The 19,792-nt window shown below is 43.2% G+C and overlaps 1 protein-coding gene across 7 annotated transcripts in view; it reads right to left on the minus strand.

Annotated features, from left to right (window-relative positions):
- HECTD4 (HECT domain E3 ubiquitin protein ligase 4) overlaps positions 1-19,792 on the minus strand; it is a 188,764-nt gene that overhangs the window by 27,645 nt on the left and 141,327 nt on the right. For all 7 annotated transcript variants that reach the window (XM_077875703.1, XM_077875698.1, XM_077875701.1 and 4 more), the window contains 11 exons: positions 17,860-18,021; positions 17,604-17,752; positions 17,249-17,328; positions 14,810-14,973; positions 13,929-14,166; positions 13,004-13,140; positions 12,460-12,586; positions 8,685-8,822; positions 6,988-7,124; positions 4,140-4,300; positions 1,117-1,298 (listed from right to left, as the gene is read on the minus strand). In XM_077875703.1, coding sequence (XP_077731829.1) covers positions 1,117-1,298; positions 4,140-4,300; positions 6,988-7,124; positions 8,685-8,822; positions 12,460-12,586; positions 13,004-13,140; positions 13,929-14,166; positions 14,810-14,973; positions 17,249-17,328; positions 17,604-17,752; positions 17,860-18,021 — 1,675 coding nt within the window. The remainder of the gene's footprint in view (positions 1-1,116; positions 1,299-4,139; positions 4,301-6,987; positions 7,125-8,684; positions 8,823-12,459; positions 12,587-13,003; positions 13,141-13,928; positions 14,167-14,809; positions 14,974-17,248; positions 17,329-17,603; positions 17,753-17,859; positions 18,022-19,792) is intronic.

Below are 19,792 nucleotides of genomic sequence, written 5' to 3' on the forward strand. Positions count from 1 at the left end.
TGCCCAGTTAACCAAGACAGGGTAGCTCAGACACAATGTCTCGGATAAGACATTACCAATCAGATCCTATGGACTGTCAGGTTAGAAGAAGGGGTTCACATCAGTGGTCTAAAGTTTTCCTTTCTTTTAAGCAACAAAACTGTTTCCTAAAATCAAATCTGAAGTGGAGGAGCAAGTTTGTTTGTTTGTTTGTTTGTTTCTTTCTTTCTTTCTTTCTTTTTCTTTTCTTTTTTTGTAAGTAAGTTTCTTAAACAGAAGTGGAGCTGCTTAGATGCAGGGGTTCCCATAGCCTGACTTCATGTGTCCTGGCCCACCCCAAGGCTCCCCCAAGGAACTGCTGGGGAGTCTGTAAAGCAAGTGTTAGGTCATTACAACAAAGTTTCTTCCACACACACTTTAAAGCTTTCCAGATGTTTTAGAGCCTCTGTGTTCTTGGGGTGGGTCTGGGGACCCCAGCACACACACACACTGGCTGGGAGCCCACAGCTGGGAGATGCCTGCTAGGCCTATCTTCGTTTCTGGGAGGCCAAAATGAGCAGGCAAAGGCTGAGGTGCTGGGGGAAGACAGAGGGTCCTGGACTGGGCTAAGTAGCTTCACCATTTAGCATTTGCCAGGGAGCAAACACACAGCATCGGGCCTTGCCAAGGGCTCCAAGCTTAGCAGATACACACAACCTGGCCCATTGAAACAGCTCCACCGGAGGTCACAATGAACCAGTAAAGTCTGCTGTGGAGGAGCTTGTTAAAAAGAACATTTTCGTTTCTAAACAATGCCTGTGAGAATGTCTGTGAGAATTGTACAGTGACAGGACTTCCTAAGTGATGCTTAATTTTCCTTGATCCACAATTTGGTCAGGAAGCTCAATGAGTGCTTAACAAGTCAAGGACTAAACAGGTCATATAGTTTACTTCCATTTTTCAAAGTGAGCAAGCAGAGCCCAAATCATTGAGACTTTTCAGAGCTGTTTATCTGTACTAATCTGGAGGCCCTGCACCACATGGAGAGTGGAGAGCAGGTCCATCACCCTCCCAGTCTCCTGCCTAGGGCCAGCTCACTTTCAGGATTATCCCACCCTGAGCTGGTATCACCAGGTATGGCTGGAAGCTAAGGCTCACCTGGGAGGGGAGGAGCCAGGAGCTGATTGGAGAGCAGCTGCAGGTGCTCCAGGGTGATATCCCGGATGGCAGGGATGTGAAAGAGGCGGGTGAACAAGTGTGGCAGCTTCGGGGCAAAGATGTTGAGCAGGGCCATACGGCAGTACAGCCTGGCCAGCGCCGCCTCGCACCGAAGCAGCTCTCTACGAGGAAAGTGGGAGAAGCACTGAGTGCCGGGGCTGGGTTGCAAGGCCACTCTTCCAGTCTTGGCTTCTGTACACCAAGCTAGTCATTTGTGTCTTAAATAGTCATATTTAAGCATGTTTGGATTTTCTCTACTCAAAAATCACTGTGGAAAAAAGGAATGAAAATAGAGGTCCACACAAAAACTTCTACATGTATGTTTACATGAGCACTACTTAGAGTAGCCAAAAAAGGGAAACAACCCAAATGTCCATCAAGTGAAGAACAGTAAATCCACACAGTGGATAAAGCACTGACACCTGCTACGATGTGGATCAACCTTGACGACACCATGCCAAGAGAAAAAGGCCAGACGCAAAGCACCACACAGTATGTTATTACATTTCACAGACTCCAGAATCAAGCAAATCCATAGAAATGGAAGAAAGTTGAGCTGGAAGAGAGAATGGGCATGGAGTTTCTCCTTTGGGTTATGAAAAGGTTTTAAAAGTGATTGTGGTGAGTACTGCACACTTCTGTAAACATACTAAACACCACTGACTTGCAGACTTTAAATGGGTTCACAGTATGTGAACTATAGCTCACTGCAGCTGTTATAAAAAATGCTCTGTGAACACTCTTTATATGATTTCTGAAGTCACTGGCATTTGCCTTGAATAACAGCTCATTAGTGGCTAAGCAAGTCTCATTTAGAATCACATGTCTTGGCAAATAATCTAATACTAAGCATAGGGGAGGCTCCCTGTATTTCTTTAAGCTAATCACCATTATCAAAAATTCTCCTGATATTAACCACCTAACTAAAAAATCAAGTTAGAAGCAGCCCTATTGTCTCTAAAAAGTCTAGGTTTAAAAGCCACTTGGAGCCATAAGGGCTCATTCTGTATCACCTACTGATTTGAATTAAATTTACCGCTGGTCTATCATAACTCACATTTGGGCATAACGGCAATTAAAGAAGCCACATAAGATTTGATGAGTTTGTACAGCTAAGAAAACTAACACAGCTAAGATGCTGCATTTAGGTGGTTTATTTCTCATCTCCACTGGTCTCTAATATTCTTTTGCCAGACTTTAAAACAAACCACCTCTACCTTCCTCCTTCTGCGGAAGTCCATTTGTTGGTGGCACTAGCACAGCTCAGAACAGGCGAGGCAGTAAAACAGAGGAGGTCTGAATATGCAAGCTGAAAGCCGTTACTGACTCCCCACAGCTTTCCCTTCAGATTTCAGAGGCTGCAGTTGGCAGGGAGATTATTTTGGCTCTGCCCAGCAGCTCCTGCAGACTGCTAATGTCTCTGAAGTCACAGCTGAGCCCTCTTCTGCTTTTTCTAAGCCATGTGAGTGCCTTAGAGCATACCTCTGATGAACATCCCAGAAATTCAGTCACTTTATTAATCAATGAAACCCATGTGGCGGGATCCCTGGGTGGCGCAGCGGTTTAGCGCCTGCCTTTGGCCCAGGGCGCGATCCTGGAGACCCGGGATCGAATCCCACGTCAGGATCCCGGTGCATGGAGCCTGCTTCTCCCTCTGCCTATGTCTCTCTCTCTCTCTCTCTCTCTCTCTCTCTCTCTCTCTCTCTGTGACTATCATAAATAAATAAAAATTAAAAAAAAAAGAAACCCATGTGGCATATTTGCTAGTTCTCTTGATACTGAAATCTCCACAATACTGAGAATAAATGTCCTACACCTGTAGCCTGACTGTAACCTTACAAAGCACTTTCTTGCCTTCTCGTTCAGTTGCTAGTCAAAGGCCATTAAGTTACATCTATCAGAAACATTTGCCAAAAATACAACTGACTTATGAAATAAAGCTTTAAAAGCTTTTAAGACTATCATATTGATATTTAAGTATATATGTTTTGGGATCCTTTTCAACAGATATTTTGAGTTTTCAGTGTGAGCCAGGGTCCAGATTAGACACTGGGAGCCCTAGCAAAGAGACAAAGCCTCTGCTTTTCAGAGCCTCACAGCCGAGGAGGAGGAAACACAACACAATAAGTTAAACCAAACTAACAGGCAAAAACATCAGGTCCTGGAAAGGAAGTAAGATGCAGTGCTTTGACAACATGTGACTTCATGTTTACTTTAGATAGTGAGGCAAAGCCTCTTTGGAAAGGCGACATACTGAGATCCGAATGACAAGAAAGAGACGGCCACGCAAAGTTCTAGGCAAAGCACCCCAGACTGAGGGAAGAGCACATGTAGAGACACTGTGGAGGACACAAGTGTGTCTGAGACACCCCAAAAGGCTAGCACTGCTGACAGAGTACATGGAACAGCAGAGACTTTGGGGCCCTTGTATGGGTTTTGTGAGCCAGGTTAATGGTTTGGATTCTACTCCAGGGGAAATGGAAAGCCATAGAAGGTTTGAATTAGCAGAGAGAGACAACTTACTGAGGGCAAGCCCATGTTTCCTTGGTGACCTCCACCCAGTGCTAGGCACAGTGCATGCATTCAGAAAGAAAACACCTGGCTAGCTTAACGGACAAATGAGCTGGCTGCTCACGTGGGGCCTGGACATCCTCTTAGTTCTCTCTACTGGGCTGGCTTTGCTCTTGATAACTTTTCCACATTCTTCCAATCTCCAGCTACTCCTCAATACCATCCCCTCCCTGCCCCTGCTGCCGGCTCACAGCTGAGTGCCTGTGGCATAGTCCAGGTTAACACCAGATCCTACAACATTTCTTCCCAACTCCTGCAATTTTGCTGTCACAAGCTTCCTTCTCTCTTTCTCTTAGCTTTGAAGGAAAAGCTTATTTATGATGAAAAGTTCTTGTGGTAAAATATGATAAGTGAATTTCTGTGATCCAGTAGAAAAAAGGGCTTAATTCTACCTGTGTATTTGAAGGTTGGTATTGTCGAGTGTGACCAGCCCATTGGTGGCCGTTCTTCGGTAGCCTGCTGGGGGCCTTTCCAGCATATCAATGGGATACCAGTATCGGACCAGTACACCTTCACTTCGGAGGTATGTTTCTACCTGCACCAATTCGTTTACCTACAACAGTTAAAGGAAAGGCCTGTTTGATTTTTTTGAGCACTGACTTTTCCCCCTCAAGTTTTAAAATACATATATAGATTACAGTAATAAGTATTAGTTTCATGTCACTGAGTCTCTAAAAGGTCAAAGACATCTGGTTAGTATTAACAGCGTGTTTAGTTTTTTCATACTGGTTTTCAAATTTCAACTGGTATATAATCATGAATTACAAATTTAAACACAGGGATCCCTGGGTGGCTCAGCTGGTTAAGTGTCTGCCTCCAGTTTTGGCTCAGGTCATGATCTCAGGGCTGTGGGATTGAGCCTTCATTGGCTCCGCGGTGGGTATGGAGCCTGCTTAAGATTCTCTTTCCCTCTGGCCCTCCCCCCCCGACTCTAATAAAAAAAAGAAATTTAAAGACAACAGTGTTATATTTCAATAATTTGGTGCATATTATTTTATGTTGGTTTTATGTTGATAATTCTGTAAAAGCATGGGGCACCTGGGTGGCTCAGTGGCTGGGCATCCAACTCATGATTTGGGCTTGGATCATGATCTCAGAGTCGTGGGATTGAGCTCCGTGTGGAGTTCTGTGCTTAGTGGGGAGTCTGCTTTTCTCTCTCGCTCTTCCTCCTTCCCTCCTAGGTGCCCCCCCCACTCATGCTCTCTTCTCAAATAAATAAATCTTTTAAAAAATAATAATTTTGGAAAAGCAGAGAATCTGATAGCTCTATTTCATTGCACGAAAATAAAAAGTAAACTCATGCATATAAGCTTTGGATTCAAATACGAATGTAGGTTTTGTTTAGGGATTATTATTAAAACAAAAAAGACTCTACTTGAGAAATAACAGAATTATTATTTTAACAAAATTTTTATTTTTCTAATTTATACTTGCACATATTTCCAACTGCTGAAAAACACAGTCGGTTATATATTTTCTGACAACTAGAATCAGAAGGTTGTATCAGAAGGCAGTGGGAGATTAATAGTATTACTGATGGAATTTCCTACTTGGACCTTTACCTTAGTAAACCACCAGTCAATAGCCTCTCTAAATATTTAATAATTCTGGGGGCGCCTGGGTGGCTCAGTTGGTTGAGTGCTGACTCTTGGTTCTGGCTCAGGTTCATGATCTCAGCTCCATGTCGTGCTCTGTGCTCAGCAAATAGTCTGCTTGAGATTCTCTCCCTCTCCCTCTTCTTCTTCCTGCTGCTCATGTGTGCTCTCTCTCAAATAAATACATCTTTAAAAAATTTAATGATAATGATTTGTAATTAAGTTCGGGTAAAATAGAGTCAGTAATAATGTAAACTTCCCATTTCAAAACATTAATGGTACCTAACATTACCTATTTCTGTATCTCTATCTAGATTCTTTCTTTTCCTTTTTTTTTATTTTTAAAGATTTTATTTATTTATTCATGAGATACACCCACACAGAGATAGAGACACAGGCAGAGGGAGAAGCAGGCTCCCTGTGGGGAGCCCAATGTGGGACCTGATCCCAGGACCCCAGTATCACAACCTGAGCCAAAGACAGATGCTTAACCACTGAGCCAGCCAGGAGTCCCTCTATCTAGATTCTAGCTTATCTACGTGGTGATAGATCCTTTTTCATCAGAGACTCTTAGGCTTGAACTATGTGTTATCAGTTTTTCTTGCATGGGAAACATCTCAAATGCCAGCATGTACATGCGATCTTTCGATCGCAGTCATCACTTTCACACAGGACACTGTTTTCAAAAGAAAGCTTTGGCTTTCCCAACACTCATCTTCTGTTCCTTCTTCCCCACTCACGGTCCCTATCCCTGCTGAGAAGCCCATGGGTTTCATACACTCATGTTGCATACTGGGAAACGGAGGCTGAAAGAACCAGTGAGATGATATGATCAAAATTAAAAAACTATTTCTTTGACTTGTGTCTGTAACAGTCGTGACAAAGACAGATGATCCATTTATTAAGGACCATGGGAGAATGTCCCCGGGACTTGGGTGGGTAGAAGGTAGGGACAGTTTGAACATGGCTGACAAAATGATGGCAGAGGCAGCGTGGTCTGAAGGGGCTGACAGCACTGAGCATTAAGAGCTTATCATCAGGGAATCCCTGGGTGGCGCAGCGGTTTGGCGCCTGCCTTTGGCCCAGGGCGCCATCCTGGAGACCCGGGATTGAACCCCACGTCGGGCTCCCGGTGATGAAGCCTGCTTCTCCCTCTGCCTATGTCTCTGCCTCTCTCTCTCTCTCTCTCTGTGTGTGTGTGTGTGACTATCATAAATTAATTAATTAATTAATTAATTTAAAAAAAAGAGCTTATCATCAGCCCTGATCTGGGCCCATGAGAAAACCTCAGGTGAGCCATCTGGTGTGAGCATTCAGCTCACTTCCCTCATCCCTAGTCTGAGGAGGAATCCATCCGCATGATTATGAGTTTTTTAAAACTTTTTTTTTTTTTTAATTTGAGAGAGGGAGAGAGCATGGGTCCACAAGCATGGGTGGGGGCAGGGGCAGAGGGACAGGGACAAGCAAACCACGCTGAGCAGGGAGCTGGATTGGGCCTCAATCCCAAGACCCTGGGATCATGACCTGAACTGAAAGCAGACACTTATCCAACTAAGCCAACCGGGCACCCCAGCATGATTGTTTTTTAAGGCACATGGCATCTGGGCATGAAAGTTTCCATGTATATAAAAGGTTGTTTACTCACTGAATCAACATCTAAGACAACTCCATGAAGCCCAAAGGTTTTTAGCATCCCCCGGATGGCGAATTTTGGCAGAGCAGTTCCCACTGTACTGCTGGCTACATTGTTGCTGTCTGGAGAGCGGGTTACTACGGTGAGACCTGAGGAGGGCAGAGGGAGAAGGTTTTTCAGAAGCAAGTACCATTATTATTTTGGGACCCTGTATTTTAGGGCTGAAAATAGCTCTATAGCATCTAACAATATCTTAGTTTAGTTGTAACTAAAAAGGTATAAAGCTCAGTCTTGAAGATCATACAACTAAATGTTGTAAGAATTACTATAATAAAAAATAAATAAGCCAACTAAAAAATTGACAAGGAATTCAAATAAACATTTCTCCAAAGGAAAATGAAGATACAGATGAAAAGATATTCCATGTTATTAGAGAGACAGAAGACCAAGCCACAATGAGACACTACTTCACATCCACTAGGATAGCTATAATCTAAACTATAGGCCGTATTAAGTGTTGGCAAGGATGTGGAGAAACTGGAAGCCTTGTATATTTCTAGTGGGAATGTAAAATGGTGCAGTCACTTTGGAAAATCCTCTGGCAGTTCCTTAAGAAGTTCAACTTATCATAGGACCCAGCAATCCCACTCCTACATATCTACCCAAGAGAAATGAAAACACATGTCTGCACAAAAACCTGAACACAAATGTTCAGAGCAGCATTACTTCTAGTAGCCAACAGTTAGAAACAACCCAAGTGTTCATCATTTGATGAGTGGATTAAAAAAATGGGGTATTATCCACACAATGGAATATTATTTTGCCATAAAAAGGAATAAAGTACTAACACATGCTACAACGTGGATAAACTTTGAAAAACTGTGCTATATGAAAGAGGCCAGACACAAAAAAAACCACATGTTGTATGATTCCATCTATAGGAAATGTCCAGAAGAGGCAAACCTATATCTACAAAAAGTAAATTAATGAGGCTCAAGGGAAGGAGAAACAGGAAATGATGGGGGTATAGGATTTCTTTTTGGAGGCTGAAAGTGTCCTGGAATTAGAGGCAATGGTTTGGTGGCTGTACAACTTTAAGAATATACTAAAAACTGAATTGTATACTTTGAAAGGGTGAATTTCATGGTAAGTGTAGATTATATCGAAATGTAAAATGTAAATCATATCTAAAAAAGAGAAAGAAAATATATATTCCTCTGTTCCTGACATTCTCATATTTTTGTGAAAGTCTAATAATGAGTGGTTTCCATTTTTCTTTTTTGTGCTTTTCTGTGTTTTCATTTCCTCAAAATACACAATAGATTTTATCAAAAGAATAAATGTGTTCTATTAAAATTCTAAAAAGTAGAGTGCAGTCACACATTCATGATTATAGCTCAGCAGCCATGACTAAGGCTGGTAGGCCTATCTGGAAGCCTCCACCCATGCTCCACTTCTCCCTCTGCACAGGTGCCCTGTCTCACTCTGTGCATGCTAGGGAGTTCGGGGAATGTACAGGAGGCCACCAGAGGCCAGACCAACAGGAAGCTTTAGGGCCTCACAGAGGAGAGGCTGTGAGAGGTCCTGTCACTCCGAAAAAGGAGAGTCAGCCCATAGGAGCTAGCAGTTGCTCTGCTCACACTCAAGTGAAAACCCAACTTCTCATCCCATAGGAAGCTTCACAGATGAAGTAAGAGGGTAAGCAGAACCTTTTCGAACTTTATCAATTGTGAACTTGTTTGCTTCATCTTTAATGTCTTCAATGGTAGGAAGATACAGGTCTCTTGGGATGCCACCATTCTCCTCGTAGAGAAATTCAACTGTCTGTCGGGCAATGTCCACCATGCCTAAAAAACATAACCAGGCTGGTAACTCTCCGAAGAGTACAAGGTCTTTGGATCAGCCATAACACTGAGTCATAATGAGAAAGAAAATATAAGAGAATCTCTCAAACACCAGCCATGGGAGTACATAGCTTTTTGGGGAAGGTAATTATGGGGCATCTAGCAAGTTTAACACACTCAATGCCCTACTTGTAGGAAGTGCTCAAACTTCTCCTATAGAAACACAAGCATGAGTGTGTAAAGATATAAGTGTATAAAGATATAAGAACACTCTTTGCAGCACTCTGGAGAAATCCCAAAATGGAAATAATGAAGGTACTCATCAATACAGAATGGCTAAAAATCATGGGACATTATTATGTAATCATTTCAGTTGAGTCAAAAGAACCAAGTAGAGGACAAGTGGAGAGTAAGAAGTGAGGGAAAGGCTGCTTCTTACTTTGTACATTTTTGTACTGTGTGACTTTTTACAGCAAACATCTGCTGCTTCAGACAGAGCTCCACCAACTTCCCCTACTCAGTACCAGAATCTGCCATGTTCTTCCTTCCCAGGGAGAGAACACATCATTGAGTTCACCAGCAACTACCACTATTCATTAATAAATGCAGTCAAAGAATGTCCAAAGCCCTGAGGAGAGGGCACTGTGGGGTGTACAGAGACATGGGAAGCAGCGTCTCCATCTGCCAGCACTGCCTAGGCTCTCACTTGGCTTGGGAAGCCTGGGAGCAGACATGGGTGTGGCCACAGGTACACTCGCACGGGCTGATCTTCCTCACACTGGTCTCCCACTCCTTCATTTGCCAGCCTTGCTGGAGGGAGAAGGTGTGGTGATTTTCGAAGCATACTTTAGGAGGAGAGGGCTGCTAATCATACAAGGATGCCTAGAGAAAGAACTGTCAGAACAGACCAGAAATGTGGCCTGAAACTGGAAGATGATGGAAAAAGCATCTTTGCAACATTTTCCAAAGGAATTGGGGAGGGGAGAAAAAAATTCTCTGCTGTCTCCTTAGCAGGAATACAGGAGCATGAGGAGATTGCCGAGTTCAAGCACACTCAGCACAGGGGCAGTTTCATTAGCCTTCCTAGGGGACCTGACAACAGGAGGTTGATCCACCTCACCAAGGTGGCTCTTTGGGGACCACGAGCCACCCACCATCCTCTTTTTCACCTCTGCCACTGCTATATTGAAGGAGACTATATTCAAAAGGTAAATGCTTTGTGCTTAAATTAATATAGTTCATATGACTAGTCATAGTACACAGACGGATCCTGAGAGAATGCCTTGGCAAGAGGCCACCTCAGGGGTAGGAGGCGCTTCTGGGTGAATCATCAGTCTGCCTCTGGCCCAGGGGCCACTTTTGGATGATCAGATTTCCTGCTGTGCTGTCTATACCTTCCCATAATTGAACTGGGAGCAAAGGAGGAGAAGGCACACTTGGCCATAGACATTGAGGGTGGCTCTGGCATCAAAAGATACATGAAAAGAAATCCAAATTGAAGCAGAACTGATGTCAAAATGAAGGCATAGCAAACAGTGATCATACTCAAGAGCTTTCCATCTGCACACTGTAAATTTTATCCCCTTTCTGACTCTCTCCAAAGTACTAAGAGGCACTAGTCCCCTGGGCGCTTCACTGTTCTGAGTGTAAGCCAGCTGTCACTAAGTTATCTCCAGATATTCACTTAAATAGCAGGTTGCCAAAGAAGCCACACTAGATCAGGCTGGCCTAGCTACATACGCTGTGGCCTCTCGATGTACTGCACAACCCCGATCACATGCCATCTGCTGTTGATCACTGAATGTTTCCCTAGCCAGGGGCCTGACACCTGGGAGGTGCTTGCTGACTGCAGGGATGGGTAAGTGGATGAATGGATGGCTGAAGAGATGCCACTGAATTGAAGCCCTCCCAACACTGAAATCAATGCTGCATAGGTGCTTCGAGGCAGTGCATCTGGCATTACACGTATTAAGTGAGAGTCATTTCTGCATGAGAGAAGATCGGTTCTGCACTCTGACAAACCACATAAGGGCATTTCAGCTCTGATGTTGAAAACAAATGGGGAAGAGCAAATTCTCTTTTATTCTCTGGGATCTACTACACTGAATTATGTTGCTCCTTTGTTTACCACCTCCCAGTGGCTTCCCATCTTGCAGAGAATAAAATCCAAAGTCCTCATGTACCCAATGCTTGTCCCTGCCCCTTGCCTCGTGTCCTGCTGCCTTTCCCTCATGCTCTCCTATTCAGCTACACCTGCTTGGCTTTTTTGCTGGTCGCCCAACCACCCAAGTGCACTCCTGCCAAGGGACTTCCTAATGTTGCTCCCTCTGCCTCAAACTGAGTAAAGGAGAATTACTAATGATCTGCCCCAGAATTGGACTGGCAGCTGAACCCAGAATCTGATAAAAGCAGGAAGCAATCCCACCATGTCATAGGAGGTGTGACGTGGTTAGGATTAAACAAGGTTAAGTTTAAACAAGACCATTCCACTGTCATAGGTCTTAGCTTTGGGGAGAGACAGCATGAAAGGAAATAAGTAAATAAAAACCAGCTTTACACATACTGATCAAGTCCTGGTGCCAACATGGGAAAAAAAGTAATTCTGGAAATCTGGGACTCAATATAAATTGGCCAAAAAACAAAGGTCATGTGGGGGCTTTGCTCTTTATTGGTCCTAATCTCCAAACAAGCTAAAAGAGGAGCAATGCTGCTGACAGGACAAAAATGAAACTTCTTATACCATCCCTGAGAACACCATGTCGAGGGAAGAAAAGCAGGTATTTTCACAAGATGAGGAAAATCCTCAAAACAGAAATCAGCTGCCTGCACTCAAGACTCACTAACAAGGGGGCCTAGGTGGCTCAGTTGGTTAAGTGTCTGCCTTTGGCTCAGGTCATGATCCTGGGGTCCTGGGATTAAGCCCCACATCAGGCTCCCTGCTCAGCAGGGAGTCTATTTCTCCTTCTATCTGCTCATGCTCTCTTTCTCTCTCTCTCAAATAAAGAAAATCTTAAAAAAACAAACAAACAACAACAAAAACCCCACTAACAGTCCACCATCTGGGGTCAAACTTTGCATTATTCTTTGCTAGAGGAATCATGCTAGTGAAAGAAAAAAATCCCACCATCACTGTTATCATGGTGGCATCTAGAACTATATTAACTGAACACTACTATGTGCCAGGCACTGTTCCTAGGACCTTTACCTGTATGAAAGTACTTATTTTTCATACCCATATAAGGCGGTCACCAACACTGATTCCATTTTAAAGGCTAGTAAAGACCAGAAAGGTTAAGTAACTGTCCTCAGGTCATACAGACAGTAAGTAGCATAGCTGTGACTTGAGAGCCCAAATTATTTAACCATCAGGCCATTCAACTTTCCAGTGGTTGCAGTACAACAATTTCAGCAGCCCATCAACCCAAACATGGAGTTAGGTTGACAAGCAAAAGTCTGGCAATGAAAGCTGAAGACCACAGAGTTCAGTAAAAGCCTGGCTTTTACTGAAAAGTAAAGGACACGGCTAGGTCTGGCCTGACTCTAGGGGAGCCCTTCTTTTCTGATTTACATTTGAGTTTCAATATAAGCATAGCTCTTCAAGTTGTGAAGTAGCTCCCAAGAAAAGTGTAAAGCACCAGACCTAGTTGTAAAGCACCCTTTATCTGGTCCAGGCCCGATTTCCGTTCTGCCTCATTGCGGAAGCGTCTTCGGATAGTAGGAAACACCTTGGTCTCCCATGCTTTCACCAGCAGGGCGTAGTGGTCCTCCTGGAAGGAGAAGGCAAATGCATGAACAGAGAAGGAGTGCTTTGTGTGGTCGGCAGCCCTTCTCTGACCTATAGTTCTCAGAAACACATCCTCAGATATCAGGGCAGGCAATAGCCAGACTAGCAAGCCCTTTCTTTCCCTCTAAAGCTAAAGAAGCACTCCACACAGCCCCCAACCTTCCTGCTGAATCACTAAAGGTACTGCATTTCTCCCACACTCAGATCAGTACCAGGCAGAAGAGTCCAGAAGATATTGCTACTGATATGTGGTTTGAAAGATGAATGCTCCAGAGCTACCATTCAAACACAGTGACTATAACTAGAAGTGTAACCACTCCAGCTTTGCACCCTCAGATCAAAATCATTCCTGGTGGGCTCGTCTCACCAGGGAGCTGTGCAAGCACTGTGGACCTCATACCTGGGGGACATCGTCATCGTCCTCGTCATCACTTTCGTCGTCTGCGATGGGAGGTGGGTGGGGGTCTGGGCCCGAGGTTATGAAATTCTCATAGCTGAGTTCTACTTTGTAATGACAGGAAGTGTCACTGTCATATTCTGCAACAAAGCACAGTGACAGTGAATTCTAGGCAAGAGAAGGCCAGGAAAATCATGAACTTCTCCCCCTTAGACCAGAATCTATTTGTGTGAAAGACTCCTAGCACTTTGAAGGATTTTGAAGTGCAGAGCCATGTGATAACAATCATGTATCATTCTCCTGAAACCTAAAGTCCTTTTTATGGATATGATTCATTTAATTCAGAGAAGAATTAGGAAAAGTTCTTCATCAGGATAAAGAAGCAGACAGAGTCTTAGAACAGTTTGCAAACCAATATCCCAAGGGCCAGTTAAAGTCTGCACATGCCTTTAGTTTAGGAAGCTTGGTTTTATTCAATTATGAAATTTTTCAAATAATCAGGAAAGCTTTTTTAGTGCATACCTAATACCTACCACCTAGATTCCACAATTAGTGTTTCGTTATTCTTTCATGACCTCAGGTTTTTTTTTAATGACCTCAGTTTTAAAATAATTTTAAAAATTAATATTTTAAAAACAGAAGATTTCATATAAAATTCTGAGGTTTTTAGCTATCTTATAAAAAGCGATGGTCTTTCAGGCTTGCATTTCCATGTGGCAATATTTTGCTCGCACTGAGTAATGGCAGGCTTCCTGTATGTGGGGAATGCACTTTCTGCTCTGCCACACTTCTGCTCCCCAATTTCTTTGCACCAGGCCCATTACTCCACAGTCATGGGCACTACAGTATGCCTAAGTTGGATGGCCTTCTGAATTAGCAGCATCTGCATTCCCAGGAAGCAGTGGGGCCCTGCGAGGAGGCGGCTTACGTTGCTGAGCAGTAGCCACAGCAGCAATGCGGCAAGGTGGCCCATGAGTGCCCGGGTCTGATGCAATGCTGGTGCCGGCGTCGTTGTCACTATCGGATGCCATGGCAAAGGGCAGCGCCTCAAAATTAGCGCTGATCTCTTCTGCCAGATCGGTGCACAGGTCGGCAGCGTTACGGTGGGCCTGCCCTTCAGCATAGGCGAATGGGCGGGAGCCAAAGTTAGCACGAGTCTTGGTGTTCTGGGAAGGTAATCAAGTAAAGGATTTGAGAGGGGCTAGGTTTGTTTATTCATTTATTTAACACTCCAAGGTGAATGTTATTCAACATCAAACCAGAAGAAGGCCCCAGCTCTGGGAAAGCATTGGAACAAGGCAGAGTGGCTCATGTTAACTGAGAGCCCTGGTGCTGAGACAGAGCTCTGCACAGGCCAGCCCGCCTCCCCTCCCCTCCATCTCACTCTCCCAACCCTTTGCTACTTGGACAGTGACCTTTCCTATTTGTAACACTGTTCCTTTCTGCCTGATGCCACCACACAAGCTGCTCCCTTCACTGAGGACATTCTTCTCCAATTTTGCCAAGTTGAGACCAGTTAATAGTCTAGACCTGGCTCAAGCATTGCTTCTTCAAGGTAATGGGGACATGGGTCAGATCTGTTTCCATAAAGTCTATGGTTTGCAATCATACTGAGAAGCTTAATTTTATTGTCAGTTTAGCCACAGGATACCAGACTAAACATTATGGGGTGTGTCTGGAACAGTGCCTCCAGGTGAGATCAGCATTTGAATGGTGGATTCAGTTGAGTAGACTGCCCTCCCCAGCATGGTTAAGCATTATCCAAATTACTAAGGAGAATTTGTTTTCCTTCCCAGTAAGATAACCTACCTTCTTCTGAATGTGAACCACAGGCCACATCCCACCAGAGACGTCTTCAAGATATGGAGACAGACGCTGCCCGCAGTATGTGAAGTACACTCGGCCCTTGGCTGGCTGCCCTGGAGGAGGTGGGGTCCCCTCGCTTCTCTCCCAGCCAATTCCTGCCACGTCACCTATGGCAGAGAACAGGAAGGAAACATTTTGTTTTCTCATTTACTGATTACTAAATAAACTTCCAAACTGCAACCAGTGTGATGGAGCCACATATCCCTGACCCTCTTTATTTTTGCCATTATTTACATCCTGAAAAAGATATGAAGTTATGTATTGTACTTGAGTATAAATACAAAAGAAATAATTTTAAAAAGAGAAGTCAAACTATTCAGAAGAAAATGCCTAGGGACGCCTGGGTGGCTCAGCTGTTGAACGTCTGCCTTCAGCTCAGGGCGTGATCCTGGGATCCGGGATCAAGTCCCACATCAGGCTCCCTGCATGGAGCCTGCTTCTCCCTCTGGCTGTGCCTCTGCCTCTCTCTCTTTGTGTCGCTCATGAATAAATAAACTTAAAAATGCTTAAAAAAGAGAAAAAAGAAGAAAATACCTAGTGTCTAAGCCAGTTACCACAATTACACATTAAATTTAGCCTTTATTTTCCTGGAAGCCAAGACAGAAAGGGAAAACAATGGGTAGGATTTTTTTTAAAAATAGAGAAATACAAGTTTTTCTCTTTGACACATGTAAAATTACTTATGGCACAAAGGTAAAAAGGCAGTATTTTCTCAGTAAGTTTGCAGAAGATTTATAAATGGTTTTAATAATATAAAACCCAACCCACAACATAAGCTAGAGGTACATTGTTAAATCACATTATGTCCCCCCTGCTACTTTTATGTATCTAAGGCATTTTTGTGAGAAGCTAAGACAAGACAAGCTGCTTTCATATGAGGCAACTGAAGAGGGCGTAGTAGCTCAGAGACCAAGAGGGGCATGTCTACCACATCAGCAGTCACACACTGGCTGCTTCAGGCACGCTGCTTGCATAGGTAGCCCTATAATTAGTCTCTTATTGTGAACTCTCCAGAAAGTGCATGAAGTTCTACGATTCTGCTTTTGATTATAGAGTTTCCTATGCTTCAGATACCACTAGGATGGGCTTCCCAAAGGCTGAAGACTTGTCACTATTTATGTCACTATGCCCATGGCATCTCCAGGGCCCAGGAAAGTATCCAGCACACAGGAGATTCCCAGCAAGTATCTGCTGATGAAGACACCAGAAGTGTTGGTACAGAGGTTGACATTCAGTTGTAAAAAATGAGTTCTTGATTCCTACCCAGACACATTTCTCTAGGAAGAGGGTGGCGTGTTTGCTTGTGGTCCAGTCCCAGACTTTCTCAAACAACAAAATGTGATCAAACACAACAAATGAGGGCAACACATAAAAACTCTGTCTATGGTTGCCATGTGTTCCCCCAAAACACTTTGTGCCTAAAACACTTAAGTACTCAGCTGAAATGTCCAAGTTCTCCAGGAAGTGAAAGAGAAGTAACTGCCAGGAAATTATATTATCTCTAAGTCATAACTTGACCATAACTGAAAACACTACACTCCCTAAAAGGTGCAATGTTAACAAGCAGCTTCCTAAGTGATGGCAAAATGATCCCAGCTGGCTGTGTGAGGTTACCTGATGGACAGGGTGAATTATTATGGCCTGTCTGGGCAGCCCAGACCACCCACCACACAGAACAATATCTGCTTCATCAGAGACGACGCTAAGATGTACTATCTGAAAATAAGTAGCCAACATGTCTGGGGGTTTCTAACAGCAAGAGGACAATACCTACATCCTGCTCCTCTGGTGGAACAGGTAGGACTGATCCTAATTTGTCTACACAGAGCAAGATACTTATATGGAGGCTAAAAAGGAAAGGGAAAAGGATTTTTACTGTTGTTGTTGTCTTAATTGAATTGATGATCTCTGTGACTGAAACTTCTGGGCAAATTTGTTGAAGCAGGACCAGATATTTAGGCTCCCAAGAACCAAGTCCACAATACATCAGCTACATAACACATTCTATGAGTGCCTCAGGGCAAGTGGGAGAGCTCCTCTTTTATTTTTCCCCCTTTTTGGAATCTATTTATCTGCTCATCAATGAAAAGTTGACAGAAGGCTAAACTTCAAAGAAGCAAAATCTCAGGTTTTTCTAATGAGGGAGGAATGAAAGCAAATGTGACTCCTACCCTACCAATTGAAGGGTTCTCAATGATAAGGTCCTCACGAAAGGAGTGGTTTGGTGTAAACTAGCAGACAGCAGTGACCTACTTGGCTTTCACTAGAAGACAAATTGCCCATTTCCAGTTGCTAAGTTTCTTTACTTTTAACATATTTAGACAAAATGTGGAAACAACAAATACATAGGGTAAAAAAAAAAAAAGCTCCCACTGCACTCACCAGGAGAGAGAGTCACGTCCAAGCGCACGCTCTTCCACTGTAATAAACTGGAGCCATTGTAGTGCACAGCTCGGCCATTGCTATGAAAAAAAGCAAAGTCAAAGACAAGGCTGACTGACTGACACAGAGGCAGTTAAGTAGTGAACAGGCCTGAGAGCTTCTGCAGCACCAGAGTAATTAGAAGAGGAATCCTAAGAGCCGTTCTCTTTGTCTAAATTTGAATATATTTCCAACTGGTGTTTTATACATCTTTGGAGATTGAGATTATAATAATATTATTTTAGCATTAGAACACCCACCCCCACTATCTTTTTTTTTTTTTTTTTTGGTAGTAACAGCAATAGTAGCCACTTACTTATGGAAAAGACAAGTGCCCACTGGATTGGTCCAAGCCCCATCTCGTTTCTCTGCTTCTGTGGCAAAGCCAAAGGAGACTATTGGTCCAGTGTCATCATCAGTATCTCCATAGGAAACAATTTCAATTTCCCAGTAAAAAGATGGGGCCTGAGGAAACACCAGAAGTGGGCAATCAGAGGGCTCCTCTCGGGCCCTTAGAACTTGCTTCATCTTTCAAAGACGAAGGAAAGAGGCAAGAGACTGTGATTTCTTACCTGAACTGGCAGTGGCGAGGTGGCATAGATAAATGTGCCCCGGGGAAGACCACCCCCAGCGCTGGGGTCAGCCAGGAAGGTGACAGAAGTAAGATGCGATGAGAACATGCAGGCTCGGACAGGCGGGAACACTCGCGAGGGGCTCCAAGTGATCTCTTTGGGCTACAATGGGGAGAAAGTGCCTTGTTCAATACAACTGCAAACACTAATCTCTTTACAGTCTCGAAAAATTTTTATCTAGTGGTATTATAAAATAGGTACATCTTTTATTTAAGAACATACCTTGTATTTCCAAAGTAAACTTTATTTTTAAAAAGGCAGTCTCTAGGCCCAGCATTGCTCTCTAGAACCAATCATTCTGATACTTACCTCTATTCTCCTCCTAAGCTTATAATGCCATTTTTAGTTTTCCTTTAGGACATCACTTAACTTGTGTGATGACAAATGAGGTTCAATTCCTACAGCTCTCCTCCTTACACACATGCAGCATGGGCCCTCAGCCCCTCATCCTGGCTGTGTAATTAGAGGCCACGTTTCAGACCCATCAGTGGGCAGAATTTATATTCCTGTGACTTACTATTCAGCTCGACGTCAAGAAAGAGTAATATTACATTTCATTTTTTAACTTAATTGCTTCATTTTTTTCACTTATGTAATTTTAATAACTCTAATCATAAGGTTCATGCTTCTCTGTCAATAAAAGCATATTTTTTTAGCCCATTAATTTCGTTTTTATCCAAAGGACTGAAAGATCCATGTGATGATTAGCTCCAAGGACATCCATCACTGCTATGGTGGGAATGGGAGATGACACAAATGGGCAACAAGGAAAGCCTAAGTGGGGAAACTGAGGCTCAAGTGTACACTGGACCATGAAATTTCTATTGGTCAACATGGAAAGGCATTCATCATCTATGGAGGCAGAGTAGCTAGATGCAAAACAGAGATCCGTTGTCATGGAAAAAGTACAGGTGATCCAGCTCACTGACACACTAACAATGCTAAATGGAGATGTTGAGACTTCAGGTGACATTTTGTCTCATATAATTTTAATTTTTTATTTTGAAAGTTTCAAACCTACAGAAAAACTGTAAGAAAATGGCAATTTTTATACACTCTCAACTAAAGGTACTGAGCTTTTGAGATACAAATCACATAACACACACCCATTTAAAATGTATAATTCAATGGTTTTTGTATATGAAGAATTGTGCGACCAACACCACTGTAAAGTTTTAGAGTGTTTTTGTCCCCCTTAAGCATCTACCCCTTAAGCAGTCACTCCTCATCCCCCGTACCCCTGCAGTCCCTGGCAACCACCCATCAGCTTCCTGTCGCTAGATCTGCCTGTTTTAGACACTTCAAGTAAGTGACATTCCATAATATGTGGTCTTTTGTGACTGGCTTCTTTCACTTAGCATAATTTCAGGGTTTATCCATATTGTCACATGGATCACTACTTCCTCACTTTTTAAGGCTGAATAACATTCCATTTTATGGGGATACACCCTATTTTATGAATTTATTTGTCAGGTTATAAACATTTAGGTTGTTTCCACTTTTTGGTTATTACAAATAAGCTGCTAAGAACATTCACAGAGGTGCCAATTCTGAACACTTTGCCACCTTTGCTTTTTAATCACCTCTCAGTCTCTATTCATACATGTATCATTATAAGATGGACTACAGATCTAAAATTCTGAAAGTTCTTTTCCGTTATTGATAGAGTAAGAAATTATTTACAAATGAATGAGTTCTGCTCCTTTGTTGTCATCATTCATTATTCAGAATGTCAAATCAATGTACTCTGACATTCAAAGATAATAGCATGTCATCAGGGTGTGTACCTCCAAATGGATTTGCAAATGCTCACGCTAGTTACTAAGGTGCCACTTGGCATTCTCTAATACAGCATGCTGCAAATGGGCAGGCA

This window comes from Canis aureus, chromosome 27 (assembly GCF_053574225.1).
Source record: "Canis aureus isolate CA01 chromosome 27, VMU_Caureus_v.1.0, whole genome shotgun sequence".
In the NCBI taxonomy this organism is placed as follows: domain Eukaryota; kingdom Metazoa; phylum Chordata; class Mammalia; order Carnivora; family Canidae; genus Canis; species Canis aureus.